The sequence below is a fragment of the Catharus ustulatus genome, chromosome 33, assembly GCF_009819885.2.
Source record: "Catharus ustulatus isolate bCatUst1 chromosome 33, bCatUst1.pri.v2, whole genome shotgun sequence".
NCBI classification, from domain to species: domain Eukaryota; kingdom Metazoa; phylum Chordata; class Aves; order Passeriformes; family Turdidae; genus Catharus; species Catharus ustulatus.
The window spans coordinates 2,097,894-2,120,310 of record NC_046253.1 but is presented as its reverse complement, the minus strand read 5'-3'; the positions used below and the strand labels follow the sequence as shown (position 1 = coordinate 2,120,310).

General features: G+C 60.6%; 2 protein-coding genes and 1 long non-coding RNA gene across 6 annotated transcripts in view; 2 read left to right on the top strand and 1 right to left on the bottom strand.

The window, feature by feature from the left end:
- Positions 1-539: 539 nt before the first annotated feature.
- Positions 540-7,522, top strand: GIPC1 (GIPC PDZ domain containing family member 1). 3 transcript variants are annotated; one of them, XM_033083762.1, is made up of 7 exons: positions 540-754; positions 940-1,003; positions 1,791-1,976; positions 3,490-3,670; positions 4,878-4,981; positions 6,010-6,091; positions 7,312-7,522. In XM_033083762.1, exons 1-7 carry the CDS (start codon positions 549-551, stop codon positions 7,461-7,463), a joined length of 975 nt encoding a protein of 324 aa, XP_032939653.1. In that variant the 5' UTR covers positions 540-548; the 3' UTR covers positions 7,464-7,522. The 3 variants fall into 3 exon arrangements, with proteins under 3 accessions (XP_032939653.1, XP_032939652.1, XP_032939654.1); XM_033083761.1 differs by lacking the exon at positions 940-1,003 and having other exon boundaries at positions 540-818; XM_033083763.2 differs by lacking the exons at positions 940-1,003; positions 7,312-7,522 and adding an exon at positions 7,099-7,242 and having other exon boundaries at positions 540-818.
- A 4,386-nt stretch (positions 7,523-11,908) lies between these two features.
- On the top strand, positions 11,909-12,985 carry LOC117009568. Of its 2 annotated transcripts, none has more exons than XR_004420496.1 (3): positions 11,909-11,920; positions 12,275-12,421; positions 12,548-12,985. It is a non-coding gene; the product is annotated as an uncharacterized LOC117009568 (long non-coding RNA). The 2 variants fall into 2 exon arrangements; XR_004420497.1 differs by lacking the exon at positions 11,909-11,920 and adding an exon at positions 12,173-12,199.
- A 64-nt stretch (positions 12,986-13,049) lies between these two features.
- The window catches only part of EVI5L (ecotropic viral integration site 5 like), a 35,834-nt gene continuing 26,466 nt past the window's right edge, over positions 13,050-22,417 (bottom strand). The window contains exons 14-20 of the mRNA XM_042780106.1: positions 19,637-19,765; positions 18,751-18,879; positions 17,931-18,059; positions 16,344-16,490; positions 14,877-14,972; positions 14,507-14,602; positions 13,050-13,488 (exon numbers count right to left, since the gene is read on the bottom strand). Of these exons, the coding sequence (XP_042636040.1) occupies positions 13,294-13,488; positions 14,507-14,602; positions 14,877-14,972; positions 16,344-16,490; positions 17,931-18,059; positions 18,751-18,879; positions 19,637-19,765 (921 nt within the window). The 3' untranslated portion in view covers positions 13,050-13,293. The remainder of the gene's footprint in view (positions 13,489-14,506; positions 14,603-14,876; positions 14,973-16,343; positions 16,491-17,930; positions 18,060-18,750; positions 18,880-19,636; positions 19,766-22,417) is intronic.

Here is a 22,417-nt window from a genome sequence, read left to right as displayed (position 1 = left end):
TAAACCCGTCCTAAACTCCCCTAGACCCGCCCTAAATTCCTCCAGACTCCTCTAAACTCCTCCAAACTTCCCTAATCCCTCCCTAAACCCCCCCAAACAACCCTAAACCCCCTCAAAGCCCCCCAGACTCCCCCTAGACCCCCCTAAAACTCCTCAACCCCCCCCTAAACTTCCCTAAACCCCCTCCAGACCCCCCCAGGTCACTCCCAAACCCCCCCAGACCCCCCAAAACCCCCCTAAATTCCCCTAAATCCCCTCCAAACTCCCCCTAAATTCCCCTTAACCACCCCAGACCCCCAGAAACCCCCTCCAGACCCCCCTAAACTCCTCCAACCCCCCCCAAACTCTCCCAGACTTCCCCTAAATCCCCCCAGAATCCCCCCTAAATTCCCCTAAACCCCCTCCAGACCCCCCCAGACCCCTCAAACCCCCTCCAGGCCCCCTCAAACCCCCCCTAAATTTCCTTAAACCCCCTCCAGACCCCCCAAAAACCCCCCTAAATTCCCCCAAACCCACCCAATCCCCCCCAAACCCCCCCCACCCCCCCCATGCCGCTGGGCCTGGGCCGCCGCAAGAAGCCGCCGCCGCTGGTGGAGAACGAGGAGGGGGCCGGGGGTCGCGGGGGGGCCCCGGGAGAGCCCGGGGGAGCCCCGGGGGGGGCGGGGGGAGCCGCCCCTCCCCCCCCCGCGCTGCGGCCCCGCCTCGTGTTCCACACCCAGCTGGCCCACGGCTCCCCCACGGGCCGCGTGGAGGGGTTCAGCAACGTCAGGGAGCTGTACGGGAAAATCGGGGAGGCCTTCGGGATCGCCCCCAGCGAGGTGGGGATGGACTGGTTATACTGGGATATACTGGAATTGACTGGGATGGACTGGGATGCGACTGGGTTATACTGGGAGGGCACTGGGATATACTGGGAGGGACTGGGGGACACTGGGAGGGGTTCAGCAACGTGAGAGAGCTGTACGGGAAAATCGGGGAGGCCTTTGGGATCGCCCCCAGCGAGGGGGGAATGGCACTGGGATATACTGGGAGGGACTGGGATGGGACTGGGATATACTGAGAGGGCAGTGGCATATACTGGGAGGGACTGGGATGGGCTGAGGGGCACTGGGATATACTGGGAGGGACTGGGATGGGACTGGGATGGGATGGGATGGACTGGGAGGGACTGGAATGGGACTAGGGGGCACTGGGTTATACTGGGATGGACTGGGATATACTGGGAGGGACTGGGAAGGGTTCAGCAACGTCAGGAGCTGTATGGGAAAATTGTCCCCAGGTGCTGTCCCTGTCCCCAGTGTCCCCAGTGTCCCCAGTGCCAGTGTCGCCAGTGTCCCCAGGCACTGTCCCCACTGTCCCCAGGTGCCATTTCCCTGTCCCCAGGTGCCATTTCCCTGTCCCCAGGTGCCATTTCCCTGTCCCCAGGCACTGTCCCTGTCCCCATGTGCCATCCCCAGGTGCCATTTCCCTGTCCCCAGGTGCTGTTCTGCACGCTGAACACGCCCCATGTGGACATGGAGAAGCTGCTGGGGGGGTGTCCGTGTCCCCAGTGTCAGTGTCCCCAATGTCCCCACTGTCCCCAGGTGCCATCCCCAGTGTCCCCACTGTCCCCAGGTGCTGTTCTGCACACTGAACACGCCCCATGTGGACATGGAGAAGCTCCTGGGGGATTGTCCCTGTCCCCAGTGTCAGTGTCCCCCGTGTCCCCACTGTCCCCAGGTGCCATCCCTGGTGTCCCCAATGTCCCCAGGTGCTGTCCCTGTCCCCAGGTGACATTTCCCTGTCCCCAGGTGCTGTTCTGCACACTGAACACTCCCCATGTGGACATGGAGAAGCTCCTGGGCGGGCAGATCGGGCTGGAGGATTTCATCTTCGCGCACACGCGCGGCCGCCAGAAGGACGTGCAGGTGCTCAAATCCGAGGAGGCCCTGGGGCTGACAATCACTGACAACGGGGCTGGATACGCCTTCATCAAGGTGAGACACCTGGGGACACCTGGGACACACCTGGGCACACCTGGGCACACCCCAGTGCCATTGCTGGGGCTGACAATCACTGACGACGGGGCTGGATACGCCTTCAGCAAGGTGAGACACCTGGGGACAGCTGGGGACACTGGGGACACACCTGGGGACAGCTGGGACACACCTGGGACACACCAGGATACAGCTAGGGCACACCTGGGACACACCTGGGCACATGGGAACACACCTGGGCACACTCAGTGCCATTGCTGGGGCTGACAATCACTGATAATGGAGCTGGATACGCCTTCATCAAGGTGAGACACCTGGGGACATCTGGGGACAGCTGGGACACACCTGGGGACAGCTGGGACACACCTGGGACACACCTGGGTACAGCTGGGACACATGAGAACACACCTGGGCACACCTGGGTGGATGGGGGTGGCCTTAGATGACTCCAGGTGACCAAAGTGACCCCAGGTGACCCCAGGTTGCCCTGACTGACCCAAGGTGACCTCCTGTGACCCCGGGTGCCCTGAGCCCCCTCAGGTGGCCCCAGCTGATCCCAGGTGGCCCCAGTTACCCCAGATATCCCCCAGGTGTCCCCCAACCCCTCCAGGTGTCCCACAGGTGCACCCAGGTGACCCCAAACTGATCCCAGGTGGCCTCAGGTGCTCGAAATGTCCCCAGCTCCCCCAGATGTCCCCCAGATGTGTCTCAGGTGCCCTCAGATGCCCCCAGGTGCCCCCCCCAGGTGTCCCCACCCCCAGGTGACCCTGTCCCCCCAGTGGATCCACGAGGGCTCGGTGATGGCACACACACCCCAGGTGTCCCCCGGGTACCTCCCAGGTGTCCCCCAGACACTCCCCGGGTGTCCCCAGGTGTCCCCAGATGCCCACAGGTGTCCCTGTTCCCCCAGCAGATCCGGGAGGGCTTGGTGATGGCACGCACGCCCCAGGTGCCCCCCCCAGGTGTAACCCAGGTGTCCTTCAGGTGTCCCCAGCCCCCCCAGGTGTCCCCAGGTGTCCCCAGGCCCCCCAGGTGCCACCCCCAGGTGTCCCCCAGGTGTCCCCAACCCCCCCAGGTGTCCCCATTGTCCCTGTCCCCGCAGCGGATCCGGGAGGGCTCGGTGATGGCGCGCACGCCCCAGGTGTCCCCCAGGTGTCCCCATGTGTCCCCATTGTCCCTGTCCCCGCAGCGGATCTGGGAGGGCTCGGTGATAGCGCGCACGCCTCAGGTGTCCCCCAGGTGTCCTAGGTGTCCCCAGCCCCCCCAGGTGTCCCCCAGGTGTCCCCATTGTCCCCATTGTCCCTGTCCCCGCAGCGGATCCGGGAGGGCTCGGTGATGGCACACACACCCCAGGTGCCCCCCAGGTGTCCCCCAGGTGACCCCCAGGTGACCCCCGGGTGACCCCCAGGTGACTTTGTCCCCGCAGCGGATCCGGGAGGGCTTGGTGATGGCACACACACCCCAGGTGTCCCCCAGGTGTCCCCATGTGTCCCCATTGTCCCTGTCCCCGCAGCGGATCCGCGAGGGCTCGGTGATGGCGCGCACGCCCCAGGTCGGGGTCGGGGACGTGCTGGAGGCGCTGGACGGGCTCAGCCTGGTCGGGGCGCGGCACTTCGAGGTGGCGCGGAGGCTGCAGGAGCTGCCCCGGGGACAGCGCTTCCAACTGACCCTGACCGAGCCCAGGAGGGCCTGGGGTGAGCTGGGGATACTGGTTATACTGGGTTATACTGGGATGGGCACTGGGAGCACTGGGATGGGCACTGGGAGCACTGGGAGGGCACTGGGAGCACTGGGATGGGCACTGGGAGCACTGGGAGGGCACTGGGAGGGCACTGGAGGCTGCAGGAGCTGCCCCGGGGACAGCGCTTCCAACTGACCCTGACCGAGCCCAGGAGGGCCTGGGGTGAGCTGGGGATACTGGGATATACTGGTTATACTGGGATGGGCACTGGGGGGGCACTGGGAGCACTGGGAGGGCACTGGGAGGGCACTGGGATGGGCACTGGGAGCACTGGGAGGGCACTGGGAGGGCACTGGGATGGGCACTGGGAGCACTGGGAGGGCACTGGGATGGGCACTGGAGGCTGCAGGAGCTGCCCCGGGGGCAGCGCTTCCAACTGACCCTGACTGAGCCCAGGAGGGCCTGGGGTGAGCTGGGATGGACTGGGAATACTGGGATATACTGGGATGGACTGGGTTATACTGGGATGGACTAGGATTGAACTGGGATGGACTGGGGGGCACTGGGAGGGTGCTGGGCTGTACTGGGTTATACTGGGCTGTACAAGGTTATACTGGTCTATACTGGGCTTACTGGGTTATACTGGGCTTACTGGGTTATACTGGTCTATACTGGGTTATACTGGGCTGTACTGGGTTGTACTGGGATCCCCCTGTGAGCCCAGCCCCGCTCTGGGGGGTTCTGAGGGTGCCGCCAATGGGGACCCCCAGTGACCCCCCCTGTCTGTCTGTCCTGTGTCTGTGTGTCTGTCCCTATGTCTGTCTGTCTGTCCTGTGTCCCCCTGTCCCTGTGTCCCCCTGTCCCTCTGTCTGTCCATCCCTGTGTCCCTCTGTTCCATGTCCGTGTGTCCTGTTCCCTGTCCCTGTGTCTCCTGTCCCCTTGTCTGTCTGTCTGTCCCTGTGTCCTGTCCCTCTGTCCCCTGTCCATGTGTCCTGTCCCCTGTCCCTGTGTCCCCGTGTCCGTCTGTCTGTCCCTGTGTCCATGTGTCCCCTGTCCCTCTGTCTGTCCCCTGTCCCATCCATGTCCCCTGTCCCTGTGTCCCTCTGTCTGTCTGTCCTGTCCATGTGTCCCTCTGTCCCTGTGTCCCTGTGTCTGTCCCTGTGTCCCTCTGTCTGTCCCTCTGTCCCTGTCCCTCTGTCCATCCTGTCGGTGTGTCCCAGAGGGGATCGGGCCGCGCTCGGGGGGCGCTCGGGGGGTTCCCCCCCAGGGCTCCCGGGGGACGCTGAGGCTGCGCTCGAGGGGCCCGGCCACGCTGCAGGAGCAGGTGAGAGCCTAAAATATACCTGGGGAAACGAAAATACACCTGGGGGACCCAAAAATGTCACCTGGGGAAACTAAAATATACCTGGGGAGAGCCTAAAATACATCTGGGGAGAGCCTAAAATACACCTGGGGGACCCTAAATACACCTGGGGGACCCTAAATATACCTGGGGGACCCTAAAATGTCACCTGGGGAGACAAAAATATACCTGAGGAGAGCCTAAAATACACCTGGGGGACCCTAAATATACCTGGGGGACCCTAAAATGTCACCTGGGGAGCAAAAAATACACCTGGGAGACCCTAAAATACATCTGGGAGATCCTAAAATGTACCTGGGGAATCTGAAATACACCTGGGGAGTCCAAAACCACACCTGGGAACCCAAAATACTCCTGGGGAGAGCCTAAAATACACCTGGGGAGCCCAAAATGTCACCTGGGGAGCCAAAATATACATGGGACACCCTAAAATACACCTGGGGAAACTAAAACACACCTGGGGAACCCAAAATAACTCACCTGGGGAGCCAAAAACTCACTTGGGTGAACCTAAAATACACCTGGGCAACCCGAAATGTCACCTGGGGAGCCCTAAATACACCTGGGGACACCAAAATACAACTGGGGACACTAAAATGTCACCTGGGAACCCCAAAACCACACCTGGGACCCTCAGGGATCCCCCAGATTTCCCTGGGACCCCCAAAATCCATCCTGGGACCCTCGGGAACCCCCCAAATCCCCCCCAGATCTCCCTGGGACCCTTGAGAACGCCCCAGAAATCCCCCTGGGACCCCCTCAAATCCCCCTGGGACCCCCTCAAATCCCCCTGGGACCCTCAGGACTCCCCCAAAATCCATCCTGGGACCCCTCAGGATCCCCCCCAAATCCCCCTGGGACCCCTGAGGATCCCCCCAAATTCCCCCCAAATCCCCCTGGGACCCTCGAAGATCCCCCCAAATCCCCCCCCAATCCCTGTGGGACCCTCAGGACCCCCCAAATCTCCCCAACCCCCCCCACTCCCGCAGCCGTCGGCGTTCGAGGAGCGCGCGGTGGCCAAGGTGGACGATCTGCTGGAGAGCTACATGGGCATCCGGGACAGCGAGCTGGGTGAGCCCCAAAAGTCCTGGGGAACCCCAAATATCCTGGGGAACCCTAAATATCCTGGGGAACCCTAAATATCCTGGGGAACCCCCTGGGGAACCCCAAAAATCCTGGGGAACCCTAAATATCCTGGGGAACCCTAAATATCCTGGGGAACGCTAAATACCCTGGGGAACCCCAAATATCCTGGGGTTTTTGGGGAGTTACATCCGGGACAGCGAGCTGGGTGAGCCCCAAATCCTGGGGAACCCTAAATATCCTGGGGATCCAAAATATCCTGGGGACCCCAAAATACCCTGGGGACTCCAAAATATCCTGGGGAACCCTAAATATCCTGGGGAACCCCAAAATCCTGGGGTTTTTGGGGAGTTACATCCAGGACAGCGAGCTGGGTGAGCCCCAAAATATCCTGGGGAACCCCAAATATCCTGGAGATCCCCAAAATATCCTGGGGAACCCTAAAATATCCTGGGGAATCCCCTGGGGACCCCAAAATATCCTGGGGATCCAAAATCCTGGGAATCCCAAAATTTTTGGGGAGTTACGTCCAGGACAGCGAGCTGGGTGACCCCCAAATACCCTGGGGACCCCCAAATACCCTGGGGAACCCCAAAATTCTCTGGGGACCCCAAAATATCCTGGGGACCCCTAAATATCCTGGGGAACCCCAAAATCCTGGGGAACCCCAAAATCCTCAGGGGACCCCAAAATATCCTGGGGACCCCTAAATATCCTGGGGAACCCCAAAATCCTGGGGAACCCCAAAAAGCCCCAGAATTGTCCCCATGTCCCTGTCCCTATGTCCCTGCTGTCCCTGACACTGTCCCTGTCCCCACAGCCGCCACCATGGTGGAGCTGGGCTGTGACGCTTGGGACCCCGACGCTCTGGCCCTGTCCCCATGTCCATGTCCCCATGTCCCTGTCCCTGACACTGTCCCCGTGTCCCTGTCCCCATGTCCCCGTGTCCTTGACACTGTCCCCATGTCCCTGACACTGTTCCCCTGTCCCCACAGCCGCCACCATGGTGGAGCTGGGCCGTGACGCCCGTGACCCTGTCCCCATGTCCCTGATGTCCCCATGTCCCTGACACTGTTCCCCTGTCCCCACAGCCGCCACCATGGTGGAGCTGGGCCGTGACGCCCATGACCCTGTCCCCATGTCCCTGCTGTCCCTGACACTGTCCCCATGTCCCTGATGTCCCTGACACTGTCCCCCTGTCCCCACAGCCGCCACCATGGTGGAGCTGGGCCGTGACGCCCGTGACCCCGACGCTCTGGCCGAGGCTCTGGATTCCCAGCTCGGGGATTTCGCTTTCCCCGACGAGTTCGTGTTCGACGTCTGGGGCGCCATCGGGGACGCCAAGGCGGGGCGCTGCTAGGGGACCCGGGATTGGGGACACCCCGGGACCCCCCTGGGATTGAGGACCCCCCCACGGATTGTGGACCCCCCTGGGATTGGGGAACCCCCTGGGATTGGGGATCCCCTATTGGGGGGATCCTCTCATTGGGGACCACCATGAGATTGGGGAACCCCCCTTGGGGACCCCCTGGGATTGGGGAACCCCCCCGGGATTGTTGAACCCCCCTCATGATTGGGGATCCCCTATTGGGGGGATCCTCTCATTGGGGACCCCTCTGGGATTGGGGAACCCCCCAGGATTGGGGAAGCCCCCCTAGGATTGAAAACTTTCCCACTGGGGAACCCCCCTAGGATTGGGGACCCCCTCTCATGACTTGGGACCCCCCTTGGGGACCCCCATGGGATTGGGGACCCCCCCTTAGTGACTCCTGGGATTGGGGAACCCCCCCAGGATTGGAAACCTTCCCATTGGGGAATCCCCCCTTGGGGACCCTCTTATTGGGGACCCCCTGGGATTGGGGAAACCCCCCCATGACTTGGGGACTCCCCCCTTGGGGACCCCCCTGGGATTGGGGACCCCCCCCAGTTGGGAACCTCCCAGGACTTGGGGACCCCACCCCAGATTTTGGGGACCCCCTTGCAATGCTCACCCTGGGTGGGGCCCCCCCAATCATTGGGGAACCCCCCAAAAGCTGGAACCTCCCCCCACCCCCCAAAAAACAAAAAAAAAATTCTGCTGGACCCCCCAAAGTGCCCTGAGGACCCCCCTGGAGCTGGGTACCCCCAAAATTCCAAATCCCCCCAAATTCCAAACCCCAAAAATTCCAAATTCCCCACCACAGGACCTGGGTACCCCCAAAATTCCAAATCCCCCCAAGTTCCAAACTCCCCCCTGGACCTGGGTACCCCAAATTCCAGCCCCCCCCCAAATTCTCAACCCCCCCAAATTTCTGTCCCCCCAGATTTTATTTCCACCCCCCCTTGGACCTGGGTACCCCAAATTCTGACCCCCCCAAACTCCACCCCCACTCCCCCCACCCCCAAATATTTTGGGGACCCCCCAAGGGGCGTTTTTGGGGGTGTGACCCCCCCCAAATGTGGCACAGCCCCTCCCCCGCTGTGCCCCCGGTGCCAATCTGAGCCTGTCACTGTCACTGTCACACTGTCACTGTCACACTGTCACTGTCACACTGTCACTGTCACCGTCACTGTCACCCCGGGGGGGTCCTGGGGTGCCCCCTCCCCTCCCCCCCCGGGATATTTTTGTATTTTCATGGAAACGATTTGAGCATAAAACAGAGAAATGGGAGAGACTGGGATGGACTGGGATGGACTGGGATGTACTGGGAGGGACTGGGAGTGACTGTGAAGGATTGGGATGGACTGGGAGGGGCTGGGATTGAACTGGGGGCACTGGGATTGAACTGGGAGGGACTGGGATTGAACTGGGGGCACTGGGATTGAACTGGGAGGGACTGGGATTGAACTGGGATTGAACTAGGGGCACTGGGAGGGACTGGGGACACTGGGATGTACTGGGATTGAACTGGGAGGGACTGGGATTGAACTGGGATTGAACTAGGGGCACTGGGAGGGACTGGTATTGAACTGGGGGCACTGGGATGTACTGGGGACACTGGGATGTACTGGGATTGAACTGGGATGTACTGGGATTGAACTGGGGGCACTGGGATTGCACTGGGATGTACTGGGATGGGCTGGGATTGAACTGGGGGCACTGGGATGTACTGGGATTACTGGGATTGAACTGGGATGTACTGGGACCCCCCGGGTGAGCCCAAACCCAAGGAATTTTGGGGTCGGTTCGAGGCGTTTTGGGATCCTGTATTTCTGTACAGTGGGGGAGGGGAGGGGAGGGGGTGTCCCCACCAGGGTCCCACCCAGGGGATCCACTCAGGGATCTGGGATCCACTCAGGGGGTCCAGAAGAGTCCAGGATCCATTTGGGAATCTGGGATCTACCCAGGAGGGTCCAGAAGAGTTCAAAATCCATTTGGGGGATCCAGGATCCACCCAGGAGGGTCCAGAAGAGTCCAGGATCCATCCAAGAAGGTCCAGGAAGGTCCAGGATCCATTTGGGGGATCTGGGATCCATTTGGAGGGTCCTGAAGAGTTCAAAATCCATTTGGGGGATCCAGGATCCATCCAAGGGAGTCCTGAGGGGTCTGGGATCCATTTGGGGGATCCAGGATCGACCCAGGAGGGTCCAGAAAAGTTCAAAATCCATTGAGGGGATCTGGGATCCATCCAGGGGGGTGCAGAAAGGTCCAAGATCCATTTGGCAGCTCTGGGATCCACCCAGGAGGGTCCAGAAGAGTTCAAAATCCATTTGGGGGATCCAGGATCCACCCAGGAGGGTCCAGAAGAGTCCAGGATCATTTTTGGGAATCTGGGATCTACCCAGGAGGGTCCAGGATCCATTTGGAGGACCAGGATCCAGCCAAGAAGGTCCAGGATCCATTTGGGGGATCCAGGATCCATCCAAGAAGGTCCAGAAGAGTCCAAAATCCATTTGGGGGATCAAAGATCCATCCAGGAGGGTCCTGAGGGGTCTGGGATCCACTTGGCAGCTCTGGGTCCATCCAGGGGGGTCCAGAAGAGTCCAGGATACATTTGGGAATCTGGGATCTACCCAGAAGGGTCCAAGAGAGTTCAAAATGCATTTGGGGGATCCAAGACCCACCCAGGAGGATCCAGAAGAGTCCAGGATCCATTTGGGGGATCCAGGATCCATCCAGGGGGAGTTCAGAGTCCAGCATCCATTTGGCAGCTCTGGGATCCTTCCAGGAGGGTTCAGAAGAGTTCAAAATCCATTTGGGGGATCTGGGATCTACCCAGGAGGGTCCAGAAGAGTCCAGGATCCATCTGGGAATCTGGGATCTACCCAGGAGGGTCCAGAAGAGTTCAAAATCCATTTGGGGGGATCCAGGATCCATCCAAGGGAGTCCTGAGGGGTCTGGGATCCACCCAGGGGTGGTTCAGAATGCAGGATCCTTTTGGCAGCTCTGGGATCTACCCAGGAGGATCCAGAAGAGTTCAAAATCCATTTGGGGGATCTGGGATCCATTTGGGGGATCCAGGAGTCACCCAGGGGGGTCCAGAAGAGTCCAGGATCAATTTGGGGGATCTGGGATCTACCCAGGAGGGTCCAGAAGAGTTCAAAATCCATTGGGGGGATCCAGGATCCATCCAATGGGGTCCAGAAAGGTCCAGGATCCACCAGGGGGGTCCAGAAGAATCCAGGATCCATCTGGGGGCATCTGGGATCCATTGGGGGCCCCTGGAAGGGTCTGGGAATCCCTTGGGGGGGTCTGGGATCCATTTTGGGGGGTCCAGGATCCATCCTGGAGGGTTTCAGAGTCTGGGATCCACCCAGGAGATCCAGAGGGGTCCAGGATCCAGTGGAGGGGTCTGGGATCCATCCAGGAGTTGTTCCGAGCCTGGAATCCATCCCGAGGATCTGGGATCCATTTGGGGGAGCCCAGGATCCATCCAGGAGATCCAGAGGGGTTCAGGATCCATTAGAGGGGTCTGGGATCTGTTTGGGGGAGCCCAGGATCCATCCAGGAGATCCAGAAGGGTCTGGGATCCATTTGGGGACCTCGGATCCATCCAGGAGCTGTTCAGAGCCTGGGATCCATCCAGGAGATCCAGGATCCATCCAGGAGATCCAGAGGGGTCCAGGATCCATTAGAGGGGTCCAGGATCCATTAGGGTGATCTGGGATCCATCCAGGAGGGGTTCAGAGCCTGGGACCCATCCAGGAGATGCAGAAGGGTCTGGGATCCATTAGGGAGGTCTGGGATTCATTGTGGGGGTTTGGGATCCATCCAGGAGATCCAGAGGGGTCCAGGATCCATTTGGGGGTGCCCAGGATCCATCCAGGAGCTGTTCAGAGCCCGGGATCCATCCCTGGGGACCTGGGATCCTTTAGGGTGTTCTGGGATCCATCCAGGAGCTGTTCAGAGCCTGGGATCCATTTGGGGGTGCCCAGGATCCATCCAGGAGCTGTTCAGAGCCTGGGATCCATTGGGGGATCTGGGATCCACTTGTGGGGTCCCACAGAATCCAGGAGGGCATCGGGGCTGGGATCCCATCCTGGGATCGGCTGTGCCCAGGGATCTGTCCCAGGAGTGTCCCTGTCCTGGGATTGTCCCTGTCCCGGGATCTGTCCCTGTCCCTGTATTGTCCCTGTCCTGGGATCTGTCCCTGTCCTGGGATCAGCTGTGTCCAGCAATCTGTCCCTGTCCCTGTCCTGGGATTGTCCCTGTCCTGTGATCGTGCTCATCCTGGCATCTGTCCCCGTCCCAGCTGTGTCCCAGGATCTGTCCCTGTCCCAGATCTGTCCCCAGCCCGGCATGTCCTTGTCCCTGTCCCTGTCCCCATCCCAGGATCTGTCTCTGTCCCTGTCCCAGGTGTGTCCCCATCCCAGGATCTGTCCCTGTCCCTGTCCCAGGTGTGTCCCCGTCCCAGGATCTGTCCCTGTCCCTGTCCCAGGTGTGTCCCCGTCCCAGGATCTGTCCCTGTCCCTGTCCCAGGTGTGTCCCCATCCCAGGATCTGTCCCTGTCCTTGTCCCAGGTGTGTCCCCGTCCCAGGATCTGTCTCCATCCCCGGTGTGTCCCTGTCCCAGGATCTGTCCCTGTCCCAGGTGTGTCCCCATCCCAGGATCCAGGTATGTCCCAGATCCAGCTGTGCCCTGGGATTGTCCCTGTCCCAGGTGTGTCCCTGTCCCAGGTGTGTCCCCATCCTGGGATCTGTCCTTGTCTGTGTCCCTGTCCCTGTCCCCATCCCAGATCTGTCCCCAGACAGGCGTGTCCCTGTCCCAGGCGTGTCCCTGTCCCAGGTGTGTCCTTATCCCTGTCCCAGATCTGTCCCCAGCCAGGTGTGTCCTCATTCCAGGTGTGTCCCTGTCCTTGGCGTGTCCCTGTCCCTGTCCCAGGTGTGTCCCTGTCCCAGGTGTGTCCCTGTCCCAGGTGTGTCCCTGTCCCAGGTGTGTCCCTGTCCCCAGTGTGTCCCCATCCTGGGATCTGTCCTTGTCTGTGTCCCTGTCCCTGTCCCCATCCCAGATCTGTCCCCAGCCAGGTGTGTCCCTGTCCCAGGTGTGTCCTTATCCCTGTCCCAGATCTGTCCCCAGCCAGGTGTGTCCTCATTCCAGGTGTGTCCCTGTCCTTGGCGTGTCCCTGTCCCTGTCCCAGGTGTGTCCCTGTCCCAGGTGTGTCCCTGTCCCCATCCTGGGATCTCTCCATGTGCAAGATCAGCCAGGCCACGTCTGTCCCTCTGTGTCCCCTCGATGTCCCTCAGTGTCCTCTGAATGTCCCCTGGATGTCCCTCGGTGTCCCCTGGGTGTCCCTCTGCGTCCCCTGGAGTGCTGAATGTCCCTTTGTGTCCCTTGCTGTCACCAAGTGTCCCCTGCATGCCCCAGAGTGTCCCCTGCCTGTCACAGGTGTCCCTCAGTGTCCCCTACCTGTCCCCTCAGTGTCCCCAAAGGGCCCTGCATCTCCCTCAGTGTCCCCCACGTTGTCCTCTGAGCCTGTCCCCAATGTCCCCAAATATCCCTGGGGTGTCCCTGATGTCCCCAAAGATCCCTGGGGTGTCCCCAGTGTCCCCTGATGTCCCCAAAGATCCCTGGGGTGTCCCCAGTGTCCCCTGATGTCCCCATGGGTCACAGTGCCCCTTCCGGTTCGGTGTCATTGCTGTCCCCAGTGTCCCTGTGGGTCCCTGGGGTGCCACCTCAGGCTGTCCCCAATGTCCCCAGTGTCCCCTGGTGTCACGGTGCTGCTGGTGCCACCTCAGGCTGTCCCCAATGTCCCCAGTGGTGTCCCCTGGTGTCACGGTGCTGTTGGTGCCACCTCGGGCTCGCTGTCACTGCTGTCCCCAGTGTCCCCAATGTCCCCAATGTCCCCAGGGGTCAGGGGGAAGGGCGGTGGCAGTTCCTCGTCCGAGGAGCCCAGCGAGTCCTCGTCCCCCAGGGGTGTCCCCAAGGCCACCGAGCCAAAGGACAGCGGGCCCCGGAGCAGCCGGACCTGGGATGGGGACAGAGGGGACAGAGGGGACAGGGACAGAGGGGACAGGGACAGAGGGGACAGAGGGGACAGAGGGGACAGAGGGGACAGGGACAGAGGGGACAGAGGGGACAGGGACAGAGGGGACAGAGGGGACAGAGAGGACAGGGACAGAGGGGACAGGGACAGAGAGGACAGAGGGGACAGGGACAGAGGGGACAGAGAGGGGAGAGGAGGGGACAGAGGGGACAGGGACAGAGAGGACAGGGACAGAGGGGACAGGGATGGGGACAGAGGAACACGTTGTCACCAGCTGTCCCCAGGCCACGTGGCACTGAGGTGACATCGCTGGTGGTGGCACTGAGGGGACATCGCTGGTGGCACCGGGGCCAGCCTGGGGGTCCCCCAGCACCTGTGGGTGCCACCCACGTGTCCCCAACCCTGTCACCTCTCCCAGCGCCCCCGGATGCCACCCGGCTCCCCCCGGTGTCCCCAGCCCCCAGTGTCTCCCCTATCCCCAATGTCCCCAATGTCCCCTCTGTCTCCAATGTCCCCAGTGTCCCCACAGCGTCCCCAGTGTCCCCAATGTTCCCAGTGTCCCCAGTGTCCCCAATGTCCCCCCAGTATCCCCATGTTACACTGTCCCAATTGTCCCCAATCCCCCCATTGTCCCCAGTGTCCCCACATTCCCCCAGTGTCCCCACTGTCCCCAATGTCCCCAGTGCCCCTAATGTCCCCATGTCCTCCCATGTCCCCAATGTCCCCACTGTCCCCATTGTCCCCAATCCCCCCACAGTGTCCCCACTGTCCTCAGTACCCCTAATGTCCCCATGTCCCCCCAGTGTCCCCAATGTTCCCAATGTCTCAAATCCCCCCCAGTGTCCCCATGTCCCCCCAGTGTCCCCAACACCCTCAGTGTCCCCAATGTCCCCACATCTCCCCAGCGTCCCCCATGTCCCCAGTGTCCCATTGTTCCCATTGTCCCCAATCCCCCCAGTGTCCCCAATCCCCCCATTGTCCCCAGTGTCGGTGTCCCCACCTCAGCGCGGAGCTGGCGGATGTGTCCCCTCAGGTGCCGGATGTACTGCGCCGTGTCCGAGTGCTGCAGCTGGCCCTGCAGCCGCCCCTCCTCCTGCTGGGGACACCAGGGGACACTGAGGACACCTGTCCCTGTGTCCCCATGGCCCCAATGTCCCTGATGTCCCCAGTGTCCCCGGTGTCCCATCCCCACTGTCCCCAATGTCCCCACTGTCCCCAGTGTCCCCCATGTCCCCACTGTTCCCCCAATGTCCCCAGTGTCCCCCATTGTCCCCTCTGTCCCTGTGTCCCCCGTGTCCCCATGTCCCCGTGTCCCCACTGTCCCCATGTCCCCATGTCCCCTCTGTCCCCATGTCCCCGTGTCCCCGTACCTGGATCTCCAGCTCCGCCACTCTCTGTCTCATCTCAGCCAGGGCGGCCATGCTGTCAGCCTCGCGCAGCCGCACGGCCATCACCTCCTCCTTGCTCTGGGGACAGCGCCGTCACCGCGGGGACACAGTGGGGACAGCCCTGGGACAGCCCCTGGGACAGCCCTGGGATTGGGGACAGGGCGGGGACAGCCCTGGGACACCCCGGGGACAGCCCTGGGACACCATGGGGACACCGTGGGGACACCCTGGGGACAGCCCTGCTATGGGGGACAGTGTGGGGACACCCCCAGGGACACCCAGGGACACTCCGGGGACACAGCAGGGACTCTCAGGGATGTCACAGGGACAGCCCTGACACGGGGGACACCGTGGAGACACCCAGGGACATCTCACTGACACCTTGGGGACATAGCAGGGACACCCAGGGACACCTTGGGGACACTCAGGACACCCTGGGGACACCCCCAAGACAGCCCTGTCACCAGGGACAGCCAGGGACACTCTGGGGACACTCAGGGCATTGGGGACAGCCTGGGGACAGCCTGGGAATGCTCAGGGCATTGGGGACACAACAGGGACACTCTGGGGACATCAGGACACCTTGGGGACAGCCCAGGGCCACTGGGGTCAGTCCGGCCACCAGGGACAGGGGAAGGACAGCGGAGGGGACACGGGGACATGGGGACACTGGGGACAATAGTGACAATGGGGACACTGGGACCCCAAAGGAGGGGACACTGGGGACAATGGGGACACTGGGATCCTGAGGGAGAGGCACAGGGACCCCAAAGGTGACAGGGTGTCCCCAAAGGAGGGGACAGGGATGTCACCTGGACAGTACAGGTGTCCCCAATGTCCCCAAGGTGTCCCTGCGGTCCCCAATGCCCCCAGTGTCCCCAACGCCCCCTGTTGTCCCCATAATCCCCACTGTCCCCAAGGTGTCCCTGATGTCCCCAAGGCGTCCCCACTGTCCCCAAAGTCCCCAATGTTCTCACTGTCCCCAAGGCGTCCCCACTGTCCCCAAGGCGTCCCCACTGTCCCCACAATCTCCGCTGTCCCCAAGGTTCCCAATGTCCCCAAGGTGTCCCCAAGATGTCCCCCTGTCCCCAAGGTGTCCCAAATGTCCCCAAGGTGTCCCTGATGTCCCCAAGGTGTCCCCAGTGTCCCCTGATGTCCCCAATGTCCCTGTGTCCCCATTGTCCCTGAAGTCCCCAGTGTCCCCTGATGTCCCCACAATCCTCACTGTCCCCAAGGTGTCCCCAATGTCCTCAGGTGACCCCAAGGTGTCCCCACTGTCCCCAGGGTATCCCCAAGATGTCCCCAAGGTGTCCCCAATGTCCCCGAGGTGTTCCCAAGGAGTCCCCAGTGTCCCCATTGTCCCCGAAGTTCCCAATGTCCCCAGTGTTCCCTGATGTCCCCACAATCCCCGCTGTCCCCAAGTGTCCCCCTGCTGTCCCCATGTCCCACCTTGCACTGCGCCTCCGCGTGTTTCCGGTGGCTCTCGCTGAGCTGGGCCTGCAGCCCCTGGCTCTGGGCGGCCGCGGCGCGGAGCTGCTCCCTGAGCCCGGCACAGGCCTGCTCAGCCCGGCCTAACACCGAGCGCTGGATCCTGTCCTGGGAGGGGATAGAACCGGGATTAACCTGGGATTAAACCAGGCCCTGCTCCCGGAGCCCGGCACAGGCCTGCTCGGCCCGGCCTAAAACCGAGCGCTGGATCCTGTCCTGGGAGGGGATAGAACCGGGATTAACCTGGGATTAAACCAGGCCCTGCTCCCGGAGCCCGGCACAGGCCTGCTCGGCCCGGCCTAAAACCGAGCGCTGGATCCTGTCCTGGGAGGGGATAGAACCGGGATTAACCTGGGATTAACCTGGAATAGAGCCGGGATTAAACCAGGCCCTGCTCCCGGAGCCCGGCACAGGCCTGCTCAGCCCGGCCTAACACCGAGCGCTGGATCCTGTCCTGGGAGGGGATAGAACCGGGATTAAACCGGGATTAACCTGGGATAGAACCGGGATTAACCCGGGATTAACCTGGGATTAAACCAGGCCCTGCTCCCGGAGCCCGGCACAGGCCTGCTCAGCCCGGCCTAACACTGAGCGCTGGATCCTGTCCTGGGAGGGGATAGAACCGGGATTAATCTGGGATAGAACCGGGATTAACCTGGGATAGAACCGGGATTAACCTGGGATAGAACCGGGATTAACCTGGGATCAACCAGGCCCTGCTCCCGGAGCCTGGCACAGGCCTGCTCAGCCCGGCCTAAAACCGAGCGCTGGATCCTGTCCTGGGAGGGGATAGAACCGGGATTAACCTGGGATTAAACCGGGATTAACCTGGGATAGAACCGTGATTAAACCAGGCCCTGCTCCCGGAGCCCGGCACAGGCCTGCTCAGCCCGGCCTAACACCGAGCACTGGATCCTGTCCTGGAACGGGATAAACCTGGGATTAACCTGGGATTAACCTGGGATTAAACCAGGCCCTGCTCTCGGAGCCCAGCACAGGCCTGCTCGACCCGGTCTAACACTGAGCGCTGGATCCTGTCCTGGGAGGGGATAGAACCGGGATTAACCTGGGATAGAACTGGGATTAACCCGGGATTAACCTGGGATTAAACAGGGATTAACCTGGGATTAAACCAGGCCCTGCTCCCTGAGCCCGGCACAGGCCTGCTCAGCCCGGCCTAAAACTGAGCGCTGGATCCTGTCCTGGGAGGGGATAAACCTGGGATTAACCCGGGATTAAACCGGGATTAACCTGGGATAGAACCGGGATTAAACTGGGATTGAAATGGGATTAACGTGGGATAAACCTGGGACTGATCCAGGATAAACCTGGGACTGAACCGGGATTAACCTGGGATAAACCCTGATCTGGGCTCTCCCAGTCCATCCCAGTCCCTCCCAGTCCCTCCCAGTTTGTACCTGTTCCTCCAGGTGCGTGACTCTCTGTCCCAGTCCCTCCCAGTCACTCCCAGTCCCTCCCAGTCCCTCCCAGTCCCTCCCAGTCCCTCCCAGTCCATCCCAGTCCCTCCCAGTCCCCCCAGTCTCTCACCTGTTCCTCCAGGTGTGTGACTCTCTGTCTCAGCGCCCTGAGCTCCGCCTGGGCCGGGCTGTCCCGGAGCTGCACCCCCAGCACGGCCCCGCCCAGCGCCCGCGGCTCCTCCCAGCGGCCCCCGCGCACCTGGGGACACACGAGGGGACACAGCTGGGAGGTATGGACACCTGGGGACACTTGGGACACACCTGGGACACCTGGGGACACACCTGTGACACCTGGGGACACAGCTGGGACACCTGGGGACACAGCTGGGACACCTGGGGCACACCTGGGGACACATCTGGTCAGGTATGGACACCTGGGGACACACCTGGGGACACCTGGGGACACCTGGGGACACACCTGGTCAGGTATGGACACCTGGGGACACACCTGGGGACACCTGGGGACACCTGGGGCACACCTGGTCAGGTATGAACACACCTGTGGACACACCTGTGAGGTACTGCACACCTGGGGACATCTGGGGACACACCTGGGACACACCTGTCAGGTATGGACACACCTGGGGACACACCTGTGAGGTATGGATACCTGGGACACACCTGGGGACAGCTGGGACACACCTGGGGACACACCTGGGGCACACCTGTCAGGTACAGCATACCTGGGACACACCTGGTCAGGTATGAACACACCTGTGAGGTACTGCACACCTGGGGACACCTGGGGACACACCTGGGGACACACCTGGGAGCTACAGCACACCTGGGGACAGCTGGGACACATCTGGTCAGGTACAGCACACCTGGGACACCTGGGACTTACCAGGTGTCCCCCAGGTCACTCAGGTGTCCCCAATGTCCCCTCTCACCTTCCAGGTGTCCCCAATGTCCCCAATGTCCCCTCTCACCTGCCAGGTGTCCCCCAGGTCGCTCAGGCCCAGCTCCTGCAGCTCCTCCTGCAGCCGAACCACGTGGGAATCGTCCGGGAGAGGCTGGCGCTGGGGACAGGGACAGGGACATCAGTGGGGACAGGGACAGACAGGGACAGGGACAGGGACAGACAGGGACAGGGACAGACAGGGACAGGGACAGACAGGGACAGGGACACAGGGGACAGGGACAGGGACAGGGACAGACAGGGACATCAGTGGGGACAGGGACAGGGGACATCAATGGGGACAGGGACATCAGGAGGGACAGGGACACAGGGACATCAGTTGGGGACCATCCCAGAGCCACCCAGGCCAGTTCCTGCCCCCAGTGCCACCCATGGGACCCTCCCTGTCCCCAGTGCCACCACTCCCTGTCCCCAAGGCCACCCATGGGACCCTCCCTGTCCCCAGTGCCACCCCAGTGTCCTCTGATGTCCCCTGAGTGTCACCTTCTCCATGTCCAGGACCTTGTCCCTCATCTCCTGGAGCGCTCCCTGTCCCCAGTGTCCCCTGAGTGTCCCCTCAGTGTCACCTTCTCCATGTCCAGGACCTTGTCCCTCATCTCTTTGAGTGCTCCCTGTCCCCAGTGTCCCCTCAGTGTCCCCTCAGTGTCCCCTCAGTGTCCCCTCAGTGTCACCTTCTCCATGTCCAGGACCTTGTCCCTCATCTCCTGGAGCGCTCCCTGTCCCCAGTGTCCCCTGGTGTCCCCTCAGTGTCCCCTCAGTGTCACCTTCTCCATGTCCAGGACCTTGTCCCTCATCTCCTGGAGCGCTCCCTGTCCCCAGTGTCCCCTGGTGTCCCCTCAGTGTCCCCTCAGTGTCACCTTCTCCATGTCCAGGACCTTGTCCCTCATCTCCTGGAGCGCCCCCAGGGTTTGGCTCTCGCGCAGCCGCGATCGCTCCAGCTCCGTCTCCAGGTGCGCCACGAACTCCTCGGTCAGCCGGGGGTTACCCTGTCCCCAAATGTCACCAAGTGTCACCAGGTGTCACCAACTGCACCTCCCCTCCTCAGCCACGAACTCCTCCATCAGCCGGGGGTTACCCTGTCCCCAAATGTCACCAAGTGTCACCAAATGTCACCTCCCCCCCTCAGGCACGAACTCCTCCGTCAGCCGGGGGTTACCCTGTCCCCAAAGGTCACCAAAAATCACCAAGTGTCACCAACTGTCACCTCCCCCCCCAGCCACGAGCTCCTCGGTCAGCCGGGGGTTACCCTGTCCCCAAATGTCACCAAATGTCACCTCCCCCCCTCAGCCATGAACTCCTCGGTCAGACAGGGGTTACCCTGTCCCCAAATGTCACCAAATGTCACCAACTGTCGCCAAGGGTCACCAAGTGTCACCTCCCACCTGTCATGAACTCCTCTGAGAGTTGGGAGGAACCAAATGTCCCCAAATGTCCCCAAATGTCCCCAAGGGTCACCAAGGGTCACCAAGGGTCACCAAGGGTCACCAAGGGTCACCAAAGGCCACCTCCCCCCGCCACCAAATCCTCCTTCAGGCAGGTGTCACCTGTGCCACCAAGTGTCACCTGCCCCAGCACCATCACCTGTCACTCACCTGGGGGTCTCTTGTGTGACAGAGCCAGACAAAGTGACAGTGACACACACAGTGACACACAGTAACTGTGACACACAGTGACACACACACAGTGACACACACACAGTGACAGTGACAGTGTCACACCTGCAGCTCTCGGATGCTGCTCTGCGCCTGTCTCAGACTCTCCGTTGCCGTGTTCCAGCGCTGTCACCGGGACAGTGACAGTGACACACACACAGTGACACACACAGTGACAAACACACAGTGACACACAGTGACACACAGTGACACACACACAGTGACACACACACATTGACACACACACAGTGACACACACAGTGACACACAGTGACACACAGTGACACACACACAGTGACACACACACAGTGACACACACACAGTGACACACACACAGTGACAAACACAGTGACACACAGTGACACACACACAGTGACACACACAGTGACACACACAGTGACAGTGACACACAGTGACACACAGTGACACACACACAGTGACACACACACAGTGTCACACACACAGTGACACACACAGTGACACACAGTGACACACACAGTGACACACACACAGTGACACACACACAGTGACACACACACAGTGACACACACAGTGACACACACACACAGTGACACACAGTGACACACACACAGTGACACACACACAGTGACACACACACAGTGACACACAGTGACACACACACAGTGTCACACACACAGTGACACACACACAGTGACACACACAGTGACACACAGTGACACACAGTGACACACACAGTGACACACACACAGTGACACACACACAGTGACACACACACAGTGACACACACAGTGACACACACACAGTGACACACACACAGTGACACACAGTGACACACACACAGTGACACACAGTGACACACACACAGTGACACACAGTGACACACACAGTGACACACACACAGTGACACACACACAGTGACACACACAGTGTCACACACACAGTGACAAACACAGTGACACACACACAGTGACACACACACAGTGACACACACAGTGACACACACACAGTGACACACACACAGTGACACACACACAGTGACACACAGTGACACACACAGTGTCACACACACAGTGACACACACAGTGACACACACAGTGACACACACACAGTGACACACACACAGTGACACACACAGTGACACACACAGTGACACACACAGTGACACACACACAGTGACACACACACAGTGACACACACACAGTGACACACACACAGTGACACACAGTGACACACACACAGTGTCACACACACAGTGACAAACACAGTGACACACAGTGACACACACACAGTGACACACACACAGTGACACACACAGTGACAGTGACACACAGTGACACACAGTGACACACACACAGTGACACACACACAGTGACACACACAGTGACACACACACAGTGACACACACACAGTGACACACACACAGTGTCACACACACAGTGACACACACAGTGACACACAGTGACACACACACAGTGACACACACAGTGACACACACACAGTGACACACACAGTGACACACAGTGACACACACACAGTGACACACACACAGTGACACACACAGTGACAGTGACACACAGTGACACACAGTGACACACACACAGTGACACACACACAGTGACACACACACAGTGACACACACACAGTGACACACACAGTGACACACACACAGTGACACACACACAGTGACACACAGTGACACACACACAGTGACACACACACAGTGTCACACACACAGTGACACACAGTGACACACACACAGTGTCACACACACAGTGACACACACACAGTGACACACACAGTGACACACAGTGACACACAGTGACACACACAGTGACACACACAGTGACACACACACAGTGACACACACACAGTGACACACACACAGTGACACACACAGTGACACACACACAGTGACACACACAGTGACACACACAGTGACACACACACAGTGACACACACACAGTGACACACACACAGTGACACACAGTGACACACACAGTGACA

Bases quoted from the DNA above. Each gene is read 5' to 3' on its own strand.
- GIPC1 (XM_033083762.1), top strand. From the start codon at position 549: ATGCCGCTGGGCCTGGGCCGCCGCAAGAAGCCGCCGCCGCTGGTGGAG. The intron at 4,982-6,009 runs GTGAGAGCCTAA...CCACTCCCGCAG, and splicing joins CGGCCACGCTGCAGGAGCAG to CCGTCGGCGTTCGAGGAGCG. The intron at 6,092-7,311 runs GTGAGCCCCAAA...CTGTCCCCACAG, and splicing joins CATCCGGGACAGCGAGCTGG to CCGCCACCATGGTGGAGCTG.